The 20,772-nt window shown below is 46.2% G+C and overlaps 1 protein-coding gene across 1 annotated transcript in view; it reads right to left on the reverse strand.

Annotated features, from left to right (window-relative positions):
• Nucleotides 1-20,772, reverse strand: part of hydin (HYDIN axonemal central pair apparatus protein) — a 1,725,340-nt gene that overhangs the window by 484,398 nt on the left and 1,220,170 nt on the right. The window contains 1 exon segment of the mRNA XM_070897728.1: nucleotides 18,661-18,896. Coding sequence (XP_070753829.1) covers nucleotides 18,661-18,896 — 236 coding nt within the window.

Below are 20,772 nucleotides of genomic sequence, written 5' to 3' on the forward strand. Positions count from 1 at the left end.
AATGGCAGCGTGGTACAGCGCATCTCACCTTTGACCTTCGCCCCGCAATGCGTGAGCGGCCCAGTTGACGTTGTACGGGGCTGGCGGGTGCATTGCCTCATGGGGACGCTGCCCAATTTCCGCTGCAGGGCTGAAAGGGGCCGCCACAGGGTGAAAAATGGTCAGCACGCACGGTAATGATGTCATCGTCAGAGGCGCAGTGGCCAGGGGCGTTACCAGCAAGGCGTGGCGCTACTGCATTCGCACCCCCGCTAACTCCCGCGCAATTTTGCGGGAACTGGTCGTGCCCCATCCCCCACCCCAGGGCGAAAACATCTCCGTGCCCCGGTAGTGCCCCCGCCGGAGGTGCTAACAGGACGTACACAACAGGGGAATTTCGCCCCCACCATGCCCTATTTTGACTCTAACCTTTAGGTTTAAACATCAACTTTCTTTTCAAATAAAAAACACACAATAAATTTAAGATGCGTAGAACAGAACGGTTAAGGGTGATTTGACATCAGCTGGTAATGTTTCCATCAACTCACTGCAGCACGCAACCGCATTTGTGGGGAACGTCCTGTTTACCACGGCAGACAAGCAGCTGGAGCTAAAACACCAAGAGCTAGATTTTTATCTGGATGGCTCAGGCGGTAAGCACGGCCTGCACATAAAGTGAGGAGCAGGGTGTGGGCACAGAGAACGATGTGGGCACAGAGAATGGTGTGGGCATGGTGTGGGCACAGGGCACGGTGTGGGCACAGGGCATGGGCTGGTCACAGGGCAGGGTGTGGGCACAGGGCAGGGTGTGGGCACAAGGCAAAGTGTGGGCACAGAGCACAGTGTGGGCACGGTGTGGGCACAGAGCAGTGTGGGCACGGTGTGGGCACAGAGCACAGTGTAGTCACAGAGCACAGTGTAGTCACGGTGTGGGCACAGAGCACAGTGTGGTCACGGTGTGGGCACAGAACATGGTGTGGGCACAGAGCACAGTGTGGGCACAGAGCATGGTGTGGCATGGTGTGGGCACCGGGCACAGTGTGGGCACAGGGCATAGCGTGGGCATGGTGTGGGCACGTGGCAGGGTGTGGGCACAGAGCACGGTGTGGGCACAGAGCACGGTGTGGGCACAGAGCACGGTGTGGGCATGGTGTGGGCACAGAGCACGGTGTGGGCACGGTGTAGGCACAGAGCAGTGTGGGCACAGAGCAGTGTGGCATAGGGCATGGTGTGGGCACCGGGCATGGTGTGGGCACTGGGAACGGTGTGGACATGGTGTGGGCACAGGGCACGGCATGGGCACGGTGTGGACACAGGGCATGGGCACACCGCGCGGTGTGGGCATGGGGTGGGCACAAAGCACAGTGTGGGCACAGGGCAGGGTGTGGGCACAGGGCAGGGTGTGGGCACAGGGCAGGGTGTGGGCATGGAGTGGGCACAGAGCATGGTGTGGGCACAGAGTGAAGACAATCAGGTGGGGTCGGTGGTGGGGGGGCGGGGGGAACGAGACAGGAACTCCGCTTCACTGTTCACTTAAAAGGAGATTAAAATGGGCACACTCCATTATGGGTATGTGTGCAGTCTGGCCGATTTACCTCTGCACTCGGCTCAGACATTACTTTACATCGAGGCAGGACAGACGCAAATCTACTCCCACATTGCCAAATCAGTAGGCTGCATGTCCAATTAACTTTTGTCGCATTGCAATTATTTGGGTTACTCGTCTGGAATTACATCTCTTACTTGAGTAGGCCTTAATCTGGCAGGATGGAGGTCAGCTTTTTAAAACACTCAACAGCTGCACTGTGACTAACATTGTGCAGCATGAAAACTGACGAACACCAATGGGGAGCACAGCAATTTGAGTAATGAACCCTTCGCTGTAAACATGATGTATGAATGCTCGGTGTAGCACATGGTACATGGAGCATTGGTGTAAACATTAAAAAATATATATTTACTCATTCACGGGATGTGGGCATCGCTAGCAAACCAGGCATTGGTCCCCTGGCTTGCTGGTAACAGTAGAGTGAGGGATATGCAGGGCCATGAGATTACAGATTGTGGTGGAATACAATTCTGCTGCTGCTGATGGCCCATAGCGCCTCATGTTCTGAATCTATCCTATTTAGCACGGTGTTAGTGCCACACAACATGATTGGGAGTGTTCTCAGTGTGAAGATGGGTCTGTGCTGTGGTCACTTCTACCAAACTGTCATGGACACATGCATTTGCGACAGGTAGATTGGTGAGGACGAGGTGAGCTAGGTATTTTCCTCGTGTTCGTTCTGCCACAGGCCCAGTCTGGTAGCCATGTCCTTCAGGACTTGGACAGCTCGGTCAGTACTGCTGCTACGGAGCTAGCCTTGGTGATAGATATTGAAGTCCCCTACCCAGAGTACGTTCTGTGCCCTTGCTACCCTCAGTGCTTTTTCCAACTGCTGTTCAACATGGAGGAGTACTGATTCATCAGCTGACAATACAACATAAGAATTAGAAGCAGGAGTAGGCCATATGACCCTTCGAGCCTGCTCCATCATTCAATAAGATCATGGCTGGTCTTTGGCCTCAACTCCACTTTCCCGCCCGATTTCCATGTCCCTTGATTCCCCTAGAGTCCAAAAATCTATCTATCTCAGCCTTGAATATACTCAGCATCCACAGCCCTCTGGGGTAGAGAATTCCAAAGATTTACAACTCTGAGTGAAGAAATTCCTCCTCATCTCAGTCTTGAATGGCTGACTCCTTATCCTGAGACTTACCCTAGTTTTAGACTCTCCAGCCAGGGGAAACAACCTCTCAGCATCTACCCTATCAATCCTCTTCTGGATTGTATATGTTTCAATGAGATCACCTCTCATTCTTCTATACTCCAGAGTGTATAGGCCCACATAGGGCAACCCCCTCATCCCTGGGATCAATCTAGTGAATCTTCATTGCACTGACTCTAAGGCAAGTATGTCCTATCTCAGATAAGGAGACCCAAACTGTGCACAGTACTCCAGGTGTGGTCTCTTGTAGTAAGACTTCCTTGCTCTTGTACTCCAACCCCCTTGCAATAAAGGCCAACATGCCATTAGCCTTCCTAATTGCTTGCTGTCTCTGTTAACTCGGTGTTTCCCGCACGAGGACACATAAATCCCTCTGAGCACCAACATTTTATAGTTTCTCACCATTCAAAAAATATTCTGTTTTTCTATTCTTTCGACCAAAGTGAATAACCTCACACTTCCCCACATTATACTCCACCTGCCATCTTACTGCCCACTCACTCAGTCTGTCTATATCTCATTGCAGGCTCTTTGTGTCCTCCCCATAGCTTACTTACCCACATAGCTTTGTATCATCAGCAAACTTGGATACATTGCATTCGGTTCCTTTATGTAGGTCATTAATATAGATTGTAAATAGCTGAAGCCCAAGCATTGATCCTTGCAGCAGCCCACTAGTTACAGCCTGCCAACCTAAAAATGACCTGTTTATCCCTACTATCTGTTTTCTGTCCATTAACCAATCTTCTATCCATGCTAGTGTAGTACCCACAGCCATAATCTTGCATAGCAACCTTTTATGTGGCACCTTATCGCCTGTCTTTTGGAAATTCAAATATACTACATCCACTGGTGCCCCTTTGTCTACCCTACTAGATACATCCTCAAAAAACTCCAATAAATTTGTTGAACACAATTTCCCTTTCATAAAACCATGTTGACTCTGCCTAATCATATTATGATTTTCTAAGTGCCCTGTTACCACATCCTGAATAATGGATTCCAGCATTTTCCTGAGGGAGGACAGCTGGTTGTAATCAGCAGGTTTCCATGCCCATATTTAACTGATGCCATGAGACTGCATGGGGTCCAGAGTCAATATTGAGGACTCTCAGGACCACTCCCTCCAGACTGTATACCACTGCGTTTCCAGCTCTGGTGGGTCTGTCCTTTTTGGATACTGGGTAGGGTGACGACTCCTTAGAGTCAAATCCCCGGCACGACGGGAAATTCGACTGCACACAGACGGAAAAGAAAGAGTAGAAATGCAGTAGTCATAGGGGATTTAATAGGGGCAAAGACAGGTGTTTCTGTAACTACAAACGTGATTTCCAAATGATAGTTTGCCTTCCTATGTCAAGGTAAAAGATATCTCTGAGTGGGTGCAGGACATTCTGCAAGGGGAAGGGAAACAGAAATAAGTCGTAGTCCATATTGGAATCAATGTCATAGGTAGAAAAAGTGTTGAGGTCATTAGAACATAAGAATTAGGAACAGGAGTAGGCCATCTAGCCCCTCGAGCCTGCTCCGCCATTCAATAAGATCATGGCTGATCTGGCCGTGGACTCAGCTCCCTTACCCGCCCGCTCCCCGTAACCCTTAATTCCCTTATTGGTTAAAAATCTATCTATCTGTGACTTGAATACATTCAATGAGCTAGCCTCAACTGCTTCCTTGGGCAGAGAATTCCACAGATTCACAACCCTCTGGGAGAAGAAATTCCTTCTCAACTCGGTTTTAAATTGGCTCCCCAGTATTTTGAGGCTGTGCCCCCTAGTTCTAGTCTCCCCGACCAGTGGAAACAACCTCTCTGCCTCTATCTTGTCTATCCCTTTCATTATTTTAAATGTTTCTATAAGATCACCCCTCATCCTTCTGAACTCCAACGAGTAAAGACCCAATCTACTCAATCTATCATCATAAGGTAACCCCCTCATCTCCGGCAATTTTTGGCATGGTTTTTGTGTCTTCCACTGTGAAGACCGAAGCAAAATAATTGTTTAAGGTCTCAGCCATTTCCACATTTCCCATTATTAAATCCCCCTTCTCATCTTCTAAGGGACCAACATTTACTTTAGTCACACTTTCCGTTTTATATATCTGTAAAAGCTTTTACTATCTATTTTTATGTTTTGCGCAAGTTTAGCTTCGTAATCTATCTTTCCTTTCTTTATAGCTTTCTTAGTCATTCTTTGCTGATGTTTAAAATGTTCCCAATCTTCTAGTTTCCCACTAACCTTGGCCACCTTATACGCATTGGTTTTTAATTTGATACTCTCCTTGGTTTTCCACGGCTGGTTATCCCTTCTCTTACCGCCCTTCTTTTTCACTGGAATATATTTTTGTTGCACACTATGAAAGAGTTCCTTAAAAGTCCTCCACTGTTCCTCAAATGTGCCACCGTTTAGTCTGTGTTTCCAGTCTACTTTAGCCAACTCTGCCCTCATCCCACTGTAGTCCCCTTTGTTTAAGCATAGTACGCTTGTTTCTGACACAACTTCCTCACCCTCAATCTGTATTACAAATTCAACCATACTGTGATCACTCATTCCGAGAGGATCTTTTACCAGGAGATCGTTTATTTTTCCTGTCTCATTACACAGGACCAGATCTAAGATAGCTTGCTCCCTTGTAGGTTCTGTAACATACTGTTCTAAGAAACAATCCCGTATGCATTCTATGAATTCCTCCTCCAGGCTACCCCGTGCGATTTGAGTTGACCAATCGATATGTAGGTTAAAATCCCCCATGACTACTGCCGTTCCTTTTTCACATGCCTCTATTATTCCCTTGATTATTGCCCGCCCCACCGTGAAGTTATTATTTGGAGGCCTATAAAATACGCCCACCAGTGACTTTTTCCCCTTACTATCTCTAAGCTCCACCCACAATGATTCAACATTTTGTTCATTCGAGACAATATCCTCTCTCACAACTGCCCTGATATCATCCTTTATTAACAGAGCGTCCCCACCTCCTTTCCCTTCTTGTCTATCTTTCTGAATCGTCAGATACCCCTGTATGTTTAATTCCCAGTCTTGGCCACCCTGCAACCATGTTTCTGTAATGGCCACCAAATCGTACCCATTTGTAATGATTTGTGCCGTCAACTCATTTACTTTATTTCGAATGCTGCATGCGTTTAGGTAGAGTGTTTTAATCCTAGTTTTTAAACCATGATTTTTAGTTTTGACCCCTCCTGCAGCCCCTTTATATTCAGTGGCCCTTTTTGTTTTTTGCCTTGGGTTTCTCTGCCCTCCACTTTTACTCATCTCCTTTCTGTCTTTTGCTTTTGTCTCCTTTCTGTTTCCCGCTGTCTCCCTGCATTGGTTCCCATCCCCCTGCTATATTAGTTTAACTCCTCCCCAACAGCACTAGCAAACACTCCCCCTAGGACATTGGTTCCGGTCCTGTCCAGGTGCAGACCGTCCGGTTTGTACTGGTCCCACCTCCCCCAGAACCTGTTCCAATGCCCCAGGAATTTGAATCCCTCCCTGCTGCACCACTGCTCAAGCCACGTATTTATCTGCGCTATCCTGCGATTCCTACTCTGACTAGCACGGGGCACTGGTAGCAATCCCGAGATTACTACTTTTGAGGTCCTACTTTTTAATTTAGCTCCTAGCTCCTTAAATTCGTCTCGTAGGACCTCATCCCTTTTTTTACCTATGTCCTTCACCAGAGTTCCAGGAGAAAGATTAAAAAACAGGACTTCAAAAGGTAGGTATCTCAGGATTAATCCCAGTTCCACGTTCTAGTGAATATGGAAACAGGAAGCTAGTGCAGGTAAATGCGTGGCTGGAGAAGTGATGCAGGAGGAAGGATTTCAAATTCTTGGGGCATTGGGATGGATTCTGGGAGAATGGGCACCTGTACACGATGGATGGGTTACACCTGAAGAAAGCCAGGACCAATGTTCTCACTGAGAGGTTAGCCAGTATTGTGGGGAAGGGTTTAAACTAACTTGGCAGAGGGAGAGGAACCAGGAGAGAGCAGAGATTAGATCAGAGAACAGAGATATACAAACAGCAGTCAATTAGAAATATCCTAAAAATTGCAGGGACCAGATTGAGGAAAATAGCAAATGTGATGAAGGAGGTATTAAATTGTAAGTATGTCAATTTCCGTAGTGTAACTAATAAGGCTGGTGAGCTGCAGGCACAAGTTGCCACATGCAATTATGACGTGCTTGCATTAACAGAGACATGGCTCAAACAAGGCCAGGAATGGATTCTTAATCTTCTGGTTACCAAGTATTCAGGAATGATGTAGAAGGAAAAAGAATGGGGGCGGGCAGTGTTGATTAAAGATGATATTACAATTCTAAATTGAAAGGACATAACAGATGGTTCTAGGTCTGATTCTATTTGGCTTAAATTGAGGAACAGAGGGAGATTACTGGGAGATTTTTTGTAGAGCTTTAAACAGTGAGAAAAAGATAGACAAGCAAATTTGTCGGAAAATTTCAAAGGCGTGTAACAAAATTGGAGTAGTAATATTAGGAGACTTTAGTTGCCCTAAAATGGACTGGGTGAAATGTAAAATTACAGTCCAACAAGGAAGGAAGCACTGCTGGATCGGGTTCTGGGACATGAAGTCAGGCAATTGGAGTGTTTTACAGTAGGAGATCATCTAGCTAACAGTGACCACAACATAATGTAGTTTGGAGTAATTTTGGAAAGAGACCAGAAAATATCGAAAGGAAAAATGTTCAACTGAGGAAGAACTAATTTCAGTGAGTTAAGAAGGGACCTCGCACAGGGAGATTGGAGGGGAAAGCAGTAACAGAGCAATGGAAGGCAGTTAGGGAAGAAATAGTTCAGGGACAAACTAGGCATATTCCCTTGAAGGAAAAAGGCAGAACATCTGAAGGTACTGCATCCTGGAAGACAAAGGAAATAAAAGTAAAAAATAAGATAGATAAAAGGAGGCTAATGACAAATGTCAGGAACAAGATTCAGTCAATAACCAGGAAGATTATGGAAAGTGCAGGAGGGAATTGAAGAAACATAGAAACATAGAAATTAGGTGCTGGAGTAAGCCATTCGGTCCTTCGAGCCTGCACCACCATTCAATAAGATCATGGCTGATCATTCAACCTCAGTACCCCTTTCCTGCTTTCTCTCCATACCCCCTGATCCCTTTAGCCGTGAGGACCATATCTAACTCCCTTTTGAATATATCCAATGAACTGGCATCAACAACTTTCTGCGGTAATCCACAGGTTAACAACTCTCTGAGTGAAGAAGTTTCTCCTCATTTCGGTCCTAAATGGCTTAACCCTTATCCTTAGACTGTGACCCATGGTTCTAGACTTCCCCAACATCGGGAACATTCTTCCTGCCTCCAACCTGTCTAATCCCGTCAGAATCTTATATGTTTCTCTGAGATCCCCTCTCATTCTTCTGAACTCCAGTGAATACAAGCCCAGTTGATCCAGTCTCTCCTCATATGTCAATCCTGCCATCCCTGGAATCAGTCTGGTGAACCTTCGCTGTACTCCCTCAATAGCAAGAACGTCCTTCTCAGATTAGGAGACCAAAACCGAACACAATATTCCAGGTGAGGCCTCACCAAGGCCCTACAACTGCAGTAAGACCTCCCTGCTCCTATACTCAAATCCTCTAGCTATGAAGGCCAACATGCCATTTGCCTTCTTCATCGCTTGCTGTATCTGCTTGCCAACTTTCAATGACTGATGTATCATGACACCCAGGTCTCGTTGCACCTCCTCTTTTCTTAATCTGTCACCATTCAGATAATATTCTGCATTCCTGTTTTTGCCACCAAAGTGGATAACCTAACATTTATCTACATTATACTGCATCTGCCATGCATTTGCCCACTCACCTAACCTGTCCAAGTCACCCTGCAGCATCTTAGCATCCTCTTCACAGCTCACACTGCCACCCTGCTTAGTGTCATCTGCAAACTTGGAGATATTACATTCAATTCCTTCATCTAAATCATTAATGTATATTGTAAATAGCTGGGGACCCAGCACTGAAACCTGCGGCACCCCACTAGTCACTGCCTGCCATTCTGAAAAGGACCCATTTATTCTGACTCTCTGCTTCCTGTCTGCCAACCAATTCTCTATCCACGTCAGTACATTACCCCCAATACCATGTGCTTTAATTTTTCACACTAATCTCTTGTGTAGGACCTTGTCAAAAGCCTTTTGAAAGTCCAAATACACCACATCCACTGGTTCTCCCTTGTCCACTCTACTAGTTACATCCTCAAAAAATTCTAGAAGATTTGTCAAGCATGATTTCCCTTTAATAAATCCATGTTGACTTGGACCGATCCTGTCACTGCTTTCCAAATGCTCTGCTATTTCATCTTTAATAATTGATGCCAATATTTTCCCCACCACCGATGTCAGGCTAACCAGTCTATAATTTCCTGTTTTCTCTCTTCCTCCTTTTTTAAAAAAAAGTGGTGTTACATTAACTACCCTCCAGTCTATAGAAACTGATCCAGAGTCAATAGAATGTTGGAAAATGATCACCAATGCATCCACTATTTCTAGGGCCACTTCCTTAAGTACTCTGGGATGCAGCCTATCAGGTCCTGGGGATTTATCAGCCTTCAATCCCATCAATTTTCTAACATAATTTCCTGACTAATAAGGATTCCCTTCAGTTCCTCCTTCTCGCTAAACCTTCAGACCCCTAGTATTTACAGGTGGTTATCTGTGTCCTCCTTAGTGAAGACAGAATCAATGTATTTGTTCAATTGGTCTGCCATTTCTTTGTTCCCCATTATAAATTCACCTGATTCTGACTGCCAGGGACCTACGTTTGTCTTCACTAACCTTTTTCTCTTCACATATCTATAGAAGCTTTTGCAGTCAGTTTTTATGTTCCCTGCAAGCTTCCTCTCATACTCTATTTTCCCCTCCTAAGTAAACCCTTTGTCCTCCTCTGCTGAATTCTAAATTTCTCCCAGTCCTCAGGTTTGCTGCTCTTTGTGGCCAATTTATATGCCTCTTCCTTGGATTTAACACTATCCCTAATTTCCCTTATTAGCCACGCTTGAGCCACCTTCCCCGTTTTATTTTTACTCCAGACAGGGATGTACAATTGTTGATGTTCATCCATGTGATCTTTAAATGTTTGCCATTGCCTATCCACCGTCAACCCTTTAAGTGTCATTTGCCAGTCTATCCTAGCCAATTCACATCAAAGTTATCTTTCCTTAAGTTCAGGACCCTAGTCTCTGAATTAACTGTGTCACTCTCCATCTCAATAAAGAATTCTAATACAGGAGACAAAGAGAGGTTACGAGAAAAGATTAACATTAAATTGAACCCTAAAACATTTTATAAACATAGAGGGGATGATTTTCTCTGGTTACTTTCGGAATTCAAGAGCCTCCAAGATGGCCAAGATATGGTCTTAAGGTGAACCGCGGGTTTAGCCCACATGTAGCGCTAGATGCCATCTTAGTAAAGGAATTGAAGCTTGTGCTAGAAACAGCCACCCGGTGGATCATTAAGCAGCTTAAATTGCCTGCCAGCGTTCATTAATGAGGTTGCATGGCATTTTAGTGGCTCGTGCTTGACGTAACGCCCTTTCCTCACAGTGACCAGCTGATTGGGAGTGAACAAGCTACATAAAGGTACATCACCTTTTATTGTTCACTTGCTGTTGGAGGTTTGAAGAGGACTTTTGAAACACACCGAGAGACTTTCTGGGACTCTTTGTCAAGACTTCACCAACACGCTATCAACAATTATTGTTGAAATTCATTGAGGCTTTCACCTAAGAGCGCAAGTGCTGTGCTACTCTAGCTTATTGGACAACTTATAGCAGTCACTAGGATAAATGGAGTGATTGGTCATTGGCATTATGCCGTAAGTCCCCTTTCAACTGCAGGAGGAATGGGAGGAGGATATATGAGGCCAGGCAGAGCAGTACTAGCTGCTGCAGGAGAAGGGGAAAGTTGATCGAGGAGGACTCCTTCCCTCCTGCTGGTACAAGATATTCCTCCTCTGGACCTCCTTCAGCAGGATCTCCAGTGCTGCGTCCCAGAACCTGTGCGCCCTCTCACTCGGTCCCTGAGCCATCCTTGCAACCTGCGGCTCTATGTCAGCCGGCGCACTCCACACCTTCAACAACAACTTGTATTTATGTTGCGCCTTCTGTAGTTTAAGGCAATTCCTAGGAATGTTATCAAACAAAATTTTACACTGAGCCACATAAGGAGATATTCGGGCAGATGACCAAAAGCATGGTCAAAGAGGTAGGTTTTAATGAGCGTCTTGAAAGAGGAAAGAGAAATGGAGAGGCAGAGGTTAAGGGAGGGAATTCCAGTGCTTAGGGCTTTGGCAGCTGATGGCATGGTTGCCAATGGTGGAGTGAATAAAGCCGGGGATGCTCAAGAGACCAGAATTGGAGTAGCGCAGATATCTTGGAGGGTTGTAGGGCTCGAGGAAATTACAGGGCTCGACAAGATTACAGAGAAAGGCAGGGGCGAGGCCGTGGAGGGATTTGAAAATGCCAATGAGAATTTTTAAATCGAGGCGTTGCTTAACCGCGTTCCAATGTAGGGTGTTCAGAGGAGGGTGTCCTCCTTCTACAAAATGGACCTCGGATCTTCCCAATGCCTGCCCCCAGCCAGGCCTCGGGTCACTTACCATCTCACCGAAGGGCGCTGCCCAGCGCCAAGTTTACAACTCGCATCTCGCCGTAGGCAACTAGGCTCATACAGCGGTGCCTGGTCTCCAGTCGTCTTGGACCGCCTTGCCACTGGACCAAGACCTCGCTCGGCTAAGCCCATGTGGTAGCCGGTGTGCAACAGCTACCCCACGTTAAAAGAACTCACGCACAAGCATCTTCCACCCTTCAGTATGAAGTTCGGGAACTGGAACGTCAGGACCCTCATGGACCAATGTAGGTCAGCGAGCACAGAGGTGATGGGTGAACGGAACTTGGTGCGAGTTAGGACATGGACAGCAGAGTTTACAGAGGGTAGAACATGGGAGGCTGGCAGGAGTGCGCTGGAATAGTCAAGTCTAGAGGTAACAAAGCCATGGATGAGAGTTTCAGCAGTAGATGAGCTGAGACAGGGGCGGAGTTGGGCAATGTTACGGAAGTGAAAATAGGCGTCATAGCAATGCTGCGGATATTGTTGTCACTCATCTCGGGGTCAAATATGACAGTCTTGTTCAGCCTCAGACAGTTGCCAGGGAGAGTGATGGAGTTGCTGACTAGGGAACGGAGTTTGTGGTGGGGTCAAAATAAATGTTTTACTTATCCAAACGGCATTACCTTTAAACACCATTCCCCAAACGGCCGGCCGAGCTCACAACGCCTCCTGCAACTGCCGGTGTTGATGCCCGGCGATGCTACAGGGGGCGGAACCGAAGTTCACATCCACGGTGCTGCGTAGCCGGATGACGTGACGATCTCCAGGGCGCAGGAGATTGTGGCGCCAGGGGTTACTGCTGCCGCAAACCTCCACGGCAAGTTCGCGGGCGTCGGTACTCTCACCCGCCCGGTCGCAGAGCCGATAGCGTCTCGTTAGCGCCCCCGGGAGGCGCCAACGGGCGGCGCAAAGGAGGCCAATTTCTCCCCCATAGACTTTTGGAAGGCATTTGACAAAGCGCCACACAGGAAGCATGTTAAGAAGATGGAAGCCCATGGAATTAAGGGGAAAGTGGTGGAACATGTACAGAATTGGCTCAGTGACAGGAAGGAGAGGGTGATGGTGGATGGATGGTTTTCAAACTGGGAGGTGGTTTGCAGTTGTTCCCCATGGGTAAGTTTTGAGTTCATTGCTCGTTTCAATTTTTATAGACAGCCTAGACGTGGGTGCAGGGAGCAGCATTCTAAGAGTTTGCAGATGACACAAAACTTGGCAATGTAGTGGATAGTGATGAGGATAGTTGCAGACTTCAGGATATCATAGGGAGGATGGTGAACTGGGCAGCAGAATGGCAGATGGAGTTCAATACGGAGAAGTGAGAAAGTAATGCACTTTGGAAAGAATATTGTGGAACGACAATAGACGATAAATGGCATGATTTTGAAAAATGTAGATGAACATAGAGACCTTGGTAATCATACACACAAATCATTAAAGGTGGCAGTGCAAGTTGATTAGGTAGTTAAAAAAGTTACATTTGAGCCACAGAATGACCATCTCTAACAAGCGAGAGTCTAACCACCACCGCTGACATTCAACAACATTACCATCGCCAAATCCCCCACCAGCAATACCCTGGGGGTCACTATTGTCCAAAAACTTAACTGGACCAGCCACATAAAGAGCAGGTCAAAGGCTGGGTATTCTGTGGCAAGTGACTCACCTCCTGACTCTCCAAAGCTTTTCCATGATTTGCAAGGCACAAGTCAGGAGTGTGATGGAATACTCTCCACTTGCCTGGATGAGTGCAGCTCCAACAACACTCAAGAAGCTTGACACCATCCAGGACAAAGCAGCCCGCTTGACTTTCACCCCATCCACCACCTTCAACATTCACTCCCTCCATCACCGGCGCATCATGGCTGCAGTGCGTACCGTTTACAAGATGTACTGCAGCAAATCACCAAGACTTCTTTGGTAGCACCTCCCAAACCCGTGACCTCTATCACCTAGAAGGACAAGGGCAGCAGGCGCATGGGAACACCACCACCTCCACATTCCCCTCCAACTCACACACCATCCTGACTTGGAAATATATCGTTGTTCCTTCATCAGCACTGGGTCATAATCCTAGAACTCTCTCCCTAACAGCACTGTGGGAGTACCTTCACCACACGGACTGCAGCGGTTTAAGGCGGCTGCTCACCCACCATCTTCTCAAGGGAAATTATGGATGAGCAATAAATACTGGCCTTGCCAACAATGACCACATCTCATGAATGAATAAAAATATATATATATATATATGGGTTACTTGGGTTTATAAATAGAGACATAGAATATAGAAGCAAAGAGATCATACGAGAACGTTATAAATCACTGGTTAGACCTCAGCTGGAGTATTGTGGACAATTCTGGGCACAGCGCTTCAGGAAAGATGTAAAGGCCTGAGAAGGTACCTTGTGATAAAGTACCACATATAAGGATTGTTAGTGTAATTGAAGCCTATAGCAGCATGGAAACAAAATTGGTTAAGGGATAGAAAAGAGAGAGTTGAGGTGAATGGCTGTTTTTTCAGACTGGAGGGAGGTATAGAGTGGGATTCGCCAAGGTCCAGTACTAGGACCAATCTTCCCTGTGGTTCCCTGTAATGGCCAGGCAGCACTGCAGGGAACCCGTGCAGCCGGTATTTTGAATGCATGCACAGTCTCTTAAAGGGGCCGTGTGACGCCAAACGAAATTAGAGGGAACATTGCCTATGGCCACTGCTGTTTTTGATATGTAGTAATAACTTAAACTTCGGGGTAGAGGTCACAACTTCAAAATTTGAAGATGACAGAAAATTTGGAAGTGTACTAAACAGTGAGGAAGATAGTAATAGACTTCAAGAAGATATTGACAGGCAGGTGGAATGAAATTTACCGCAGAAAAGTGCGAAGTGATACATTTTGGTAGGAAGAATGAGGAGAGACCCATACACACTGAATGGTACAATTTTAAAGGGGCGCAAAAACAGAGAGACCTGGAGGTGTTTGAGCACAAATCTTTGAAGGTGGCAGCACAGGTTAACAAAGCAATTAATAAAGCATATGGAATCCTGGGCTTTACAAATATAAGCATAGAGTACAAAAGCCAGGAAGTTACGCTAATTCTATATAAAACACTAGATCGGCCCCAATTGGAGCATTGTGTCCAATTCTGGGCACCACACTTTAGGAAGGACATGAAGGCTTTGGAGAGGGTACAAAAGAGATTTGCGAGAATGGTTCCAAGGTTGAAGGATTACCGTTATGTGGATAGACTAGAGAAGCTGAGGTTGTTCTTCTTGGAGCAGAGAAGGCTAAGAGAACATAAGAACATAAGAAATAGGAGCAGGAGTAGGTCACCTGGCCCCTCGAGCCTGCTCCGCCATTTAATATCATGGCTGATCTGATCATGGGCTCAGCTCCACTTTCCTGCCTGCTCCCCATAACCCTTTACTCCCTTATCGCTCAAAAATCTGTCTATCTCCACCTTAAATATATTCAATGACCCAGCCTCCACAGCTCTCTGGGGCAGAGAATTCCACAGATTTACAACGCTCTGAGAGAATAAATTTTTCCTCATCTCAGTTTTAAATGGACGGCCCCTTATTCTGAGACTATGTCCCCCAGTTTTAGTTTCCCTTTTGAGTGGAAATATCCTCTCTGCATCTACCTTGTCGAGCCCCCTCATTATCTTATAAGTTTTGATATGATCACCTCTCATTCTTCTGAACTCCAATGAGTATAGGCCCAACTTACTCAACCTATCTTCATAAGTTAACCTAGTGAATCTTCTCTGAACAGCCTCCAATGCAAGTATATCCTTCCTAAGGAGATTTGACAGAGGTGTTTAAAATCATGAAGAGTTTAGATAGAGTAAATAGAGAAATTGTTTCCAATGATTGAAGGGTCGATAATGAGGGAGATCAGAATTAAGGTGATTAGCAAAAGAACCAGAGGTGAATTGAGGAAAAGTTTGGTTAGGATTTGGAATGCACTTCCTGATAGGGCAGTGGATACAGATTCAATAGTAGGTTTCAAAAGGGAATTGGATAAATACTTGAAAGAGAAAAAGTTGCAGCGATATGGGGGAGGAGCGGGGAGTGGGACTAGCTGGATTGCTCTTCGAAAGAGCTGGCGCAGACTCGATGGACCGAATGGCCTCCTTCTGTGCCGTACTATTCTATGATTCCATGAAAGGGTACAGAGGAAATTTACCAGGATGAGGGATTTCAGTTTTGAGGTAAGGTTGGAAAAGTTAGGACTATTCTCCTTTGGGAACAGTGAAGGTTAAGAGGTGATCTAAAGTAGAGTAAAGAGAAAAAAACTATTCCCTCTGCCGAATGGTTCAATAATCAGAGGTCAAGATATAAAGTCATTGGCAAAAAATCTAGAGGGGAGCTGAGGAGAATTTTCTCTGAGTTGCCGGGACCTGGAACGTTCGAGCTGAAACGGTGGTGGAAGCTGATTCCATAAATAAGGGAGTTGGACAGGTACTGGAGGATGAGGAACTTGCAGAGTTATGGGCAAAACGCAGGGATGTGGGACTAAGCACAGCCTGCTCCTACTATCAGCCAGCACAGGCAGGATGGGCTCGTTCTGTGCTGTAAATCTCTATGATTCTATGTTGCTCTAAACATATTGAATCTAGTTGCAATTGTGCTATGTCCATGTGAGGAAAAGTACTTTGCTGGAAGTGGTGCAAATGAAGTTCCCACTGCCAAGGATACATTAATGACAACAGAAACACTGGATAAATGATCACCGCATCTTACTGACTGTTCCAGAGGCCGTGACAGTTCCCATCGGGGAGGGTAAACAGTCCAAGATTATTGCCAAGATTTGCATCCACTTGGCACTCGATTTAATTTTGTCGGAGGCACCAGAAATGCCTGTCAAGTTTGTCATCACTGGTGACATCACTTAGACGTGTATGAAATTTCCTGATGTTCACATCAGTGTGGTGCTCAGCTAACCCTAACCCTAAATGCAGTGGAAGCGTAAGTCCAGTTGAAGGCCCTTTATATGAGGGAAAGGTTTGCAGGCCAGTCTTAAGGTGTGAGCTGCAACAGTGAGTGCTGGCAGGCTATTCTACCATAAAGGGCATCACAGGGCATCCCCTCCTGCCCTAATCAGGAGTCACTGAACAATGATCAGCAGCAGCAATCCTGGTTGGCTTTTACTTCACTCACCCAGGGGCATTGAGCTCGAATTTTGAAACCCATGCTCCTCAATTAGGAGCACGTTGTATTGGGCGTTACATAATGCTGCGGAATTTCTTTTTGCTGCACCTCCTCCCATTGGAATGCTGCACTACCACAACTTGTTGCCCAAGGACGGAGACAATTGGCCGATACAAGTGGACCCAGTGGGAGCCCAACCCTTTAACTATAACCAGCTGGCTCCCTGAAAGGGAGGTCAAGTTGTACCAGCAGCACTCAAACCCTTGGTTGATATTTTGCCACTGACAAGGAAACATTTTCAGGGCTATGGAGAAAAGAGCAGGGGAGTGGAACTAATTGGTAGCGCTTTCAGAGTGTCGGCACAGGTATGATGGGCCGAATGGCCTCCTTCTGTGCTGTAAGATTCTATAAATACTCATCATCATCATCATCATAGGCGGTCATTCGAACGAGGATGACTGGCTTCCACATGAGTTCACAGATGTTTTAATGAAGGACCCGATGTTCCAGTACTGAACTCCAGTTGAGGGGGTAGAAGATGCCTGTGTGTGGATTTTTTTAAATGTTTGGTGACCATTGCACAGAGCTACACCTTTATCCAGTGGCACGGGTTAACCAGGACGGCTGTAGACCAGCTCTGCTGCACAGACCTAGTGCGCACACATATCGCAGTGTGGGCTGGCCCGTGCTGCTCCTGGGCCCTCAGCTATTCTGGGCCCCGTACGCTCATTCGCCACACCTCCATCACACTCTCTCGCCTCTCCATAATACTACAGCTAGTATGTCACCCGCTTTCCGAATGTCCTCTTAACATATAATAAGGTCTCACTGGTCCAGACGTTGTACTTGCCTGAAATCTCTGTACGTGGTAGGACTGCACGCTCACCACATGGAGTTGCCCCTCACCCTGGTTGATCATCTGGCTTTAGGGTTATTAAGGTATTGGTGGCGAGGGGCACAGTTGGTTCGCAGGGAAGAGGTTTTCTGCAGCTGACCTCGGAGACCTGTCAAACAGGCAGCTCCAAAAGCCTCTGTGATGGCGGCAGAGATACCGAATCCCAGCGCCCGGTCTGCGCAAGCCTTTGCTCTGTGATTAGCCATGCCTGCTTTCACAGTAAAATCCCTCTTTCCCCGACACTGGATACCGGGAACAAACACACAATAGGACAGGTGCTAGACAGTGCATTACTGAAATGTGGCTGCACATAAATGGTCACTGGCAGGAAAGTCAATGGCCGAGGAACTCGGCTGCGTTACTGTGGAGCAATTCTCCGCCCCTGGGTTTGGTGGGAGGGTGGGCAGGCAGAAGATCCCAGTCATTAACTACCCCACTCAGTTTCCTTGATTAGGTCATCAAACAATCCAGGCTGACACTCCAGTGCAGTACTGAGGCACACTGTGATATCAGATGTCTTTCAGCTGAGACGTTAAACCGAAGTCCTGTCTGGTAAAAGATCCTACGCCACTATTCGGGGACTTCTCGGTGTCCTGGACAATATTTATTCCTCAGCCAACACCTAAAATAGATTATCTAGTCAGTTATCAAATTGATGTTTATGGACCTTGCTGTGCCCAAATTTGCAACCACATTTCTTACATTACAACAGTGACCACACCTCAAAAGTACTTTATTGACTGTAAAGCGCTTTGGGACATCCTGAGGTCGTGAAACACGCTATATAAATGGAAGTCTTGTTTTCTTTAAATATAAATACTTCACGCAAAAAAATGTTGTAGCTGTAAACAAGGTGTCGTTATCACAATTGTTATAATCATTTGACTTCAAAAAACAATACTTACATAGAATGTTACAGCACAGAAACAGGCCAATCGCCCCAACTGGTCTATGTCGGTGTTTCTGCTCCACACAAGCCTCCTCCCACCCTCCTCTTCATCTCACCCCATCAACTTTTCCTTCTATTCCTTTCTTCCTCTAGCTTCCCCTTCAAAGCATCTATGTTATTTGGCTCAACCGCTCCATGTAGTAGCGAGTTCCACATCCTAACCACTTATAGTGAGAATCGCTCCTGAACCAGGAAGCTGTACTGCGCTGGTCTATGAATGAGTTTGTACAATAACCATACTTGTTGAGTTACAACCTGTCTTTACCTTGTTAGAAAATGGTTTGACAGACACCACCACATCACAGGATACTTTGCCCACGTTGATGATCTTGAAACGGGCTTCAGCCTGCTCTCCGACAAGTACGTTATGGAAGAGGAATCTTTTCTCATCTTCCACGTAGATGCCACAGCTCCCCACTATCTGTAGGCACTGGTGGAGATTAATGTTCTGGCAGATACGATGCTCCTCAAAGATGGAAGCGATGTCATCCACCACAATACCTGGGCAAGAAATTGAAACCAGTTAGTCTATAGTAAAGGAAGAGCACACGGCAGGCTTTCAGTAGCGTAATGCACAGGCAACAGTTTCTAAATATTACGTTTTTCTGAAGGAATTTGAAAAGTATTTCAGCAGTGTGGAAATCAAACCTACTTCTTACACAACAAACCCAGCTGTCCAAATTCTCAACTTGGAAACCCTAAAAGCACATCCCTTTCTCAGCAGTCCATTCTAAGGTTCTGGGGTTGAATTTCCTTAGGGTTTGTCCCGTTCTGCCACGGTATCTCTGGCCGTAAATCCCTTTACTTGCGTAAACTAGGTTTATGCCAGACCTACGCTGAAGCTACAACAATGGAGTGGGAGAAAGCCTGAGGAAACTCAACCTTTATATTTTGTATGGAATAATTGGATAAAAAGTGTATTGTGCCCAATCCTGGCGTATATTGAGAACACACATCAGGAAACTGCACACTCCCATGATCTCCTGGACATGTTGATGATACTTAGAAAATGTAAAGATTATGAAAATGTGAAGCAGAAAGTGGCATTGATGAAAAGGTACACAGGCAGAGCGAGAGAGACTTGGGGCTAGAATTTCCCCAAAGCCCGCCAGCGCCCGATTGCCGCCCAAAAAAACGCTAAAATTCCCGAAATTTTTTTTTTTAAATCCGCCCAGCAAAAAATATGGGCCTTGCACCCCCAATCTAGGCGAAAACGTGCAATTTCAGCTAGATTGGGTGATGCCTAAACAAAATGGCCAATACATTTAAAAATCTATAAAAATTTACTCCGAGGCTGCAGGTTGGGCCTCACATGAGTAAAGGAATAAAAGTAATTTTTCAAAAATCCTAACTAAAAAAAAAATCAAAAAAACATGTTCAACACACCCCAAGAGATTTTGAAAATAAATAGTAAAAAACCAATCACTTAGCTTTTTCTTGCAGACCGGCCACCCAGCTCCACTGATCCTCGAGGGTGGGTCCCCGCTCGGCCAAAGATTGCGCCAGGGTGATCTGTGCACGGTGCGCACCGGCGGTCCGCTCCCCAGCGGGACTTCAAAACCGCCGGTGTGCCTCGGCTGGGGAATTCTTCGCCGATCCGGTTCTTGGCCAAAATGGCGAATACCGTCGAGAAACCGGGCAGTGAACCAGTGCAAATTCTCACCCAGAGACAGACAGATGTACAGAAAGACAGAGAGATACACAGAGAGAACATAGGAGCAGGAGTAGGCCACTCAGCACCCCTGAGCCTGTTCTGCCATTCAGTGAGATCATGGCTGATTTGTATCTTAACCACATTTACCTGACCTGGTTCCATATCCCTCAATATCCTGGCCTAACAACAATCGATCAATCTCAGTTTCAACATTTTCAATTCATCTCGCTTTTTGGGGGACAGAATTTAAGATTTCCATGACCCTGTGTGTGAAGAAATGCTTCCTGACATCACGGCCTAACTCTAAGTTTAAAAGTTATGCCCCCTTTGTGCTGGACTACACCGCCAGAGGAAATAGTTTCTCTCTATCTATCCTATCAGATACTTTCATTATCTTCAACACGTCAATTAGATCAGCCCATAATCTTTAATATTCTTTCTTGAACTTTCTTGATCGGTGTGTTTCCAGCCCAGTGAGGACCAAAGCAGGGCTGGATCCAGTGTGGAATAAAGGGTTTGAGGGTAAACCCAGCAACTACAGGCCAGTCAGTTTAACCTCAGTGGTGGGGAAGCGGTTAGAAACGTCCCCTGGAGTTGCTCCGTTTTTTTTGGAATGAGGAGAGTCGTGCCAGGACCTGGGACATACAGCAGAGCGGCCAGAATCGTGAGTAAGATTTTCGGCACCGTTTCCAGCGCACAAAGTCGGCGCAATGCGAGAGAGGA

Source organism: Pristiophorus japonicus, chromosome 13, assembly GCF_044704955.1.
Source record: "Pristiophorus japonicus isolate sPriJap1 chromosome 13, sPriJap1.hap1, whole genome shotgun sequence".
In the NCBI taxonomy this organism is placed as follows: domain Eukaryota; kingdom Metazoa; phylum Chordata; class Chondrichthyes; family Pristiophoridae; genus Pristiophorus; species Pristiophorus japonicus.